Source organism: Mugil cephalus, chromosome 11 (assembly GCF_022458985.1).
Source record: "Mugil cephalus isolate CIBA_MC_2020 chromosome 11, CIBA_Mcephalus_1.1, whole genome shotgun sequence".
NCBI classification, from domain to species: domain Eukaryota; kingdom Metazoa; phylum Chordata; class Actinopteri; order Mugiliformes; family Mugilidae; genus Mugil; species Mugil cephalus.
Genome location: NC_061780.1, coordinates 27,230,555 through 27,236,609, shown reverse-complemented (window position 1 = coordinate 27,236,609; position 6,055 = coordinate 27,230,555). Strand labels below are relative to the sequence as shown.

The 6,055-nt window shown below is 41.0% G+C and overlaps 1 protein-coding gene across 1 annotated transcript in view; it reads left to right on the top strand.

Annotated features, from left to right (window-relative positions):
- Positions 1-2,528: 2,528 nt before the first annotated feature.
- tg (thyroglobulin) overlaps positions 2,529-6,055 on the top strand; it is a 29,082-nt gene continuing 25,555 nt past the window's right edge. The window contains exons 1-4 of the mRNA XM_047597641.1: positions 2,529-2,600; positions 3,480-3,588; positions 4,459-4,556; positions 5,507-5,662. Coding sequence (XP_047453597.1) covers positions 2,531-2,600; positions 3,480-3,588; positions 4,459-4,556; positions 5,507-5,662 — 433 coding nt within the window. The 5' untranslated portion in view covers positions 2,529-2,530. The remainder of the gene's footprint in view (positions 2,601-3,479; positions 3,589-4,458; positions 4,557-5,506; positions 5,663-6,055) is intronic.

The following is a 6,055-nucleotide window of genomic DNA, read 5'->3' as shown; positions in this document are numbered from 1 at the left end:
AATGTTGTCAGATGTATGTAGGTGTTATTAGGAGGAAGAACATGTCCATCCCCTGCGTAGATGGTCATTCCTGATTATTCAGGAAACACCATGTTCCAGTTTATTTTCAAACCCAGTTAAAAAATACATTTAGACAGAAACCGGTCCACCCTGAAGACTAAACAGCCAGACAGAACCAGAGGAACGAACAGAAACCAAACAACCACAGACTCATGGACCAACAGGAGAGACACCACTCAGAGGTCCATCCCCACCTGGAGGACAGAGGACGTCTTCCTCTGAAGACAACAATGTCCAAATCTGAGCCACAGGAGACGGATGGTTTGAGAGAGAAGTAAAGGAGTTCATCTATGAGAGGAGTAAAGGAGTCCATCTATGAGAGGAGTAAAGGAGTTCATCTATGAGAGGAGTAAAGGAGTCCATCTATGAGAGGAGTAAAGGAGTTCATCTATGAGAGGAGTAAAGGAGTCCATCTATGAGAGGAGTAGAGGAGTTCATCTATGAGAGGAGTAGAGGAGTCCATCTATGTCAGACTGAACAGAAGAGTAGGACTTAACAATGGTAATTGGTTGCACCAGTTGGTTGCATCAGTTCCTGCTTCTGGTTGCACCAGAATCAAGTCCAGTAAGTTTCTGATGGTTTTACCCACAGAGTTTCCATTTAAACCTCAAACTTCCCTCCAGTCCCTTAGAAGTGAAGAAGATCCTCAGATGAAACGTCTTCTCTAAACTCAACAAGTCCAGATGATTTTCTGTAAAAGGCTTTTGGATATAAACCATGACCTGGATGGCTGAGAACCTTCACAGACATTTTGTGCTCTGATCCTCACTAGTTTGGCCTCTGACTTGACTTCTGAATAGGTTCTATTTAAATACTCCAGTGAGCATCGACCCAAATCAACCATCCAGACCTAAACCTATCTGTGCACAGAGAAGATTGTACATGTGGTTTCTGGGTAACTGCAGTACTCTGTTAATCCTCCACACACATTTAAATTTGCTGACCTTCCTCACACAACCCTGTTAAGTGTATCTAAACCTCTTTATTTTCCTCACAAAGAAAAGATCAGGGTCAGGGTTCAAAGTTACCACATCCTCCAGTATTCGTCACTACTTTAGAGATTTCTACAGGTTGGTTCTTTGTACTTAAATAGGCTGTGAACAGTGTTGGCTGTGTTGAAACGTGACTTCCCTGTTATTTAAAGTGTCAAGAGGACTCATCGACTATTTCTGTTCGTATATGTTAAACAAACCAGGGCCAGCGTGTTATCACTGATCTTCTGATGTGATGGGAAGTGAATTTGAACTTAACAGTTAACTTGGTTGTTTTCTCTTGTTTTTCAGTCCTGTTGCTAAGCGACGTCTGTCCAAACATGTTCAAACTCAATATTTACACCTGAACAAAAACCAATGAGGCTCACCTCTCTAGAAAACTAAACACATCAATTCATTTTTCATTCAGTTTGCACTCTGACAATCTTCAGTTTCTCATCTTTTCCATTTATCCTGACAGACGTTGCTGGTGTGAAGGTGCAGGGGAGGGTGACAGTCGATCCTTCTACAGCACAAATTCTTATAAAAGGATAAATTATAGATGGTTCAGGACTCACAGATGGCGTCTGAGCATCTGAAAGAACAACACAGTGATAACTGCTGAGCCTTAGAACAAGTATCAAACATTGTTGCTTCAGATCATGTCTTACCTGCCAGAAACACCAGAAAACACAAAAGAGGGGTTTTATCCCAAACTGCCATCCTTACACTTAAATGAGTTGATTCAGTCTGGTTCCAGTGTGACCTCAGTCTACAGCTGTGGTGATAAAGACTCTGAGTGTGGGAACCTCAGATGGTGGATTTAATGCTTTCAGACTTTCAGACTGTGGCTAAATGTTTCTGTACATGCACACAGCTGTTAATGTGCTATACATGAGTAGGAAGAGAGAAGAAAGTTGGTAAGAAACTAAAAGATAAGGGCTCGAGGCATCATCTCCCAGATTACAGCAGAAATAAGGGACGGTTCAGTTCTCGTGAACCAACCTGTGATCTGGTCTTTCTGGTCCTGGTCTGGATGTCACAGCTCCTCAGTGAAGTGTGGTAAAAACTTAATCATCATGATGATTAATCAACCTGTTAATTGTGAAGCTTTAGTTAAAACATTAACTTTTTAGGAGAAAGCGCCGTGACACATGGATAAATGTTTTGTCCATGTAAACCTCCTCCACCTGACAGAGGTGCTTTGTTTCTCCTCATATGAAGTTGTTTCAGGTGAAGCTGCGTCAGTAACAATAACACTGAGCACTGAACCTTGGCCTTTGGTCTTTGGAGATCTTCTCGTCCAATCAGAGGCGGTCACGGCTCCACGCTGGCGTCTTGAGTCGAGGTGGAGGACGCCCGGTTCCGCCGCCATGGACGGACGAGGAGGAAGGAGAGGGATGAAGATGCGTGGCTCGGTCGGCCGTCGTCACGGTGACTCAGCAGGTCTGGAGCTTTATAAAGGAGGCGGCGATGCTCAGTCTGTCACCACGGAAACGATGGCCTGGCTGCTCCGCATCGCCTGCATCCTGGTCTGCTGCCCCGAGCTGCTGCAGGGCAAAGCCTCAGGTAAGACCACCTGGACACACCGGTCTGGTTACTTATTTAGGCTTAGCAGGAGATAAAGAAGAGAATGGAAACAACTCTGAAAGTGCAGCTTCCATTTACATTTGAAGTTTTATATTTGGGAGGAGATCCAGGAGATCACAGGTTCAGGAGAGAAATATATATTTTGAATAATGTTGGTAGCAGGTAAAAAAAAAAGCCATCACAGGATGGAGAAACTAATTAGACTTGATTAGACTAAAAACAGATGAATTGAAGAAGTGGGTTGATCTTGTGTCTCCATTGAGAGCAGACACTGTGTTTGGTAAATTACTGATCCCCTTGGTCTGAGCTACAGATTTGTTCGTGGTTCATGTGCTTTTTTTTTGACGTGTTCACCCTCCAACAGGAGAAAAGAGAGTTTTTATTTATACATTTTACTTGTTGGCTTTACTGCATGTTTACTTGGGAATTTATGTCTCTGCTCCTCGCTGGTGGAGGGAACTTTCTATTTTTTCTGGAAAATTGTCATGTAAAATGTCGTTGGAATATTTCTGGTGAATTATGGAATGAATTATAACATGAGGCAGATGAGGTTTGAAACTTACTCCAAGTAATAAAAGTTTTCTTTTCCAATTATGTTCTTAATTTTGGAAACAACCAAACGCAAAATGCCCATTGAGTGGAGACTGTAACCTCCTTGTTACCGTGTTAATGGATAAATAAGAAGGAATTTTATCCAGAATGGATTCATTAATGAACATATACCAGACAGAGATGACTGACAGAACCACAGTCAGACTGTGTCCTCCCTGAGAACCTTCACAGACACGTAGAGCTGACTTTCTTCCAAACAGTGATTACTGCTGTAGACTGGCATCATTTCCTGTGGTTGTTGTTCAGAGTATCAGCTGGAGGCCGACGCTCTGAGCCAATGTGAGCTCCTAAGAGGCTCGGCTGTGGACAAGCAACAAGGAGACGTCCCTCACTGCACCCAGGATGGAAAGTTCAGGTATGTGGAACCTTCACATTTAAATTTATATCCTGTGGTTAAAGACAGAAATGTAAGAACTGGTGCAGACAGCAGCTTTTATTATCTGCATTTTCAACCTTTCAGCTCCAGATTGATCAAATTTGATAAATGAGTTTCTGAGACATTTGTTTTCCTGGAAATCTTTACTCATTTGGAAAATAATAGAATTCGTATTATTACTGATATTTCAATATGAACATTTACTGTATTGATATTGTATATTTGCGTGACACCTGACACAATGACAATGATTCACATTTAATTAAACTGATCATTAAAATATCACCTTAATTTGGACACACGTTCTGGTGTTTCCAAACTTTTCACTGGTAGTGTATGCATGGATTTTATTCAACATTAGGGTCAGATATTTAAATATTTATGTGTCAGTAAACTACCATTAACCTCTCATCATTTCAGTCTATTTAGGACAAACTAAACTGAATGCTGTTGTTGAACATGTTGGAGCTCATTCATGGTCTCGGTCTCTTTTTAAAGACCAAAGACAAGTGGTTTAGTTCTAGAGGAATCAAAGCTGGAACACAGTTAAAAATGTGAAGTTGTTGGGTTCATCTGAATTTATTTGTTTTTTAAAAAATGTGTTGGTTGAATCCTATAATGACTTTTATCAGTGAAACCAGAAGAAAATGACGTATTGCATCATGCAGCATTTACTGAAACACAGCTGGTGTCCAGAGCTCTGATTGGTTCATAGAGATGCTGCTGTCCCATGAACCAATCAGAGGAATGATGGATGGTTAATGTCTGATTTATTAAATATGATACAAAGTGAAACTAATATGTGGAATAGTTTTTTATTTGTGGTGTTTTGTGTTTATTTGTGTGTAGACCTGTGCAGTGTAGTGGGCGGAGTCACGAGTGTTGGTGCGTTGATGCTGAAGGTCAGGAGGTCATCGGGACTCGAACCAACAACTCTGCTCCTCACTGTGAGAAACTCTTCATCGATGAGCTTTATTCCTGTCTGTTCTCTGATTTAATCCATTAATTTCTCATCACAGTTTATTTAACGAAGCCCTGTTGTGTATTGATGTGTTGACGTAAAGAAGTGATCACCGCTGACATGTCTTCTCTTGCATTTTAAAAGGTTTATTGCATGAATGAACAGGGTCTAAACTCTTGCCGAATCTGAGGGAGCTCCAGGTGCCAGTCGTAGAATCCCCTCTCGTTCAGTTCACACACTTATTATTACTTATATATCACTTCTTTTCTCCAAGAATTCCACGTCACAAACACAGAGTCCTTTTATCCCTCACCGCTGGTATTTGTACAACTAGCACTTAAGAGCTCACAACTAGTCAATAACCATTAACCTAATCCCTCTAATCAATAAACGCATTGAACCCTGGAGCAGGACCATATACTGCAGCGCGAAGGGACGTGAGCTACAGGGACAAAACCCGGGGACAACGTGAAGACGAAAGTTCACCCTCTCTGAACACATCCTTTCACTCTTAAATTAACTGAAGATCAGACATTTAACTTTGTATCGTATTTTAGTTTCGTAAAGACAAAACATGACATTGTAAAAAAATCCAGATAATAAAAGAAAAGTCATCTAACAGCTTAATCCTTTACAGGTCTCTCATTGAAATATTTGGAAATTACAAATCACAACCCTAAAGTGTTATTGTGGGTCATAAGAAGACTCAATATTCATGCAGTAAATCCAGATGAATGAATCTCCCATATCTGGTCCCTGATTAGACCTGAGAATGTGAAATAATGACATCAAGTTATCACATAAGGTTCCTGGTCCATGTAGGGTTAAAGGAGGAGAGAACAAACGACAGCAAAAAAACAAACAACCAACAACAACAACAAAAGACAAACAGGAAAGGAGTTAAGGTGGATTCTGTCTGAATGTGTCTGCCTTCAGGTCCGTCCTCCTGCCAGCTCCAGTCCGTCCTGAAGTGTTCTCCTTCAGGCCTCTTTGAGTCTGTTCAGTGTGACTCCAGCAGGGGGCAGTGTTGGTGCGTGGACCAGGACGGTATGGAGCTCTACGGGACCCGACAGCGCGGGAGGCCTCAGCGCTGTGAGTAGAACATCCCTCCAGACCAGAGGAGTCTGCCTCCCTGAGTTCTGACTGACAGGATGACCTCTGACCAGTGTTGACATAGTTACCTTGAAAAAGTAATCTGATTACTGATTACCAATTACTCATTTAAAAAGTTACTTGGTTACTGATTACTTGATTTTCAAAGTTACTTTATTAGTTACATTCAGCCGCCTCTACATGAAAATAACAACTGGTTTTTCCAATAGTTACTTTATTGAAAATGTTTTTGTAACAGTTTTAACTTTAAAAGTATTTCCTGAAAAAAAAAAATAATAATAATCATATTTTTATAAAAAAAATGCATGCAACATTTTCTCTAACATGCAGCCCGGTCAACCTCTTTAACTCTCCCCCATTTAGTGGTTTTGC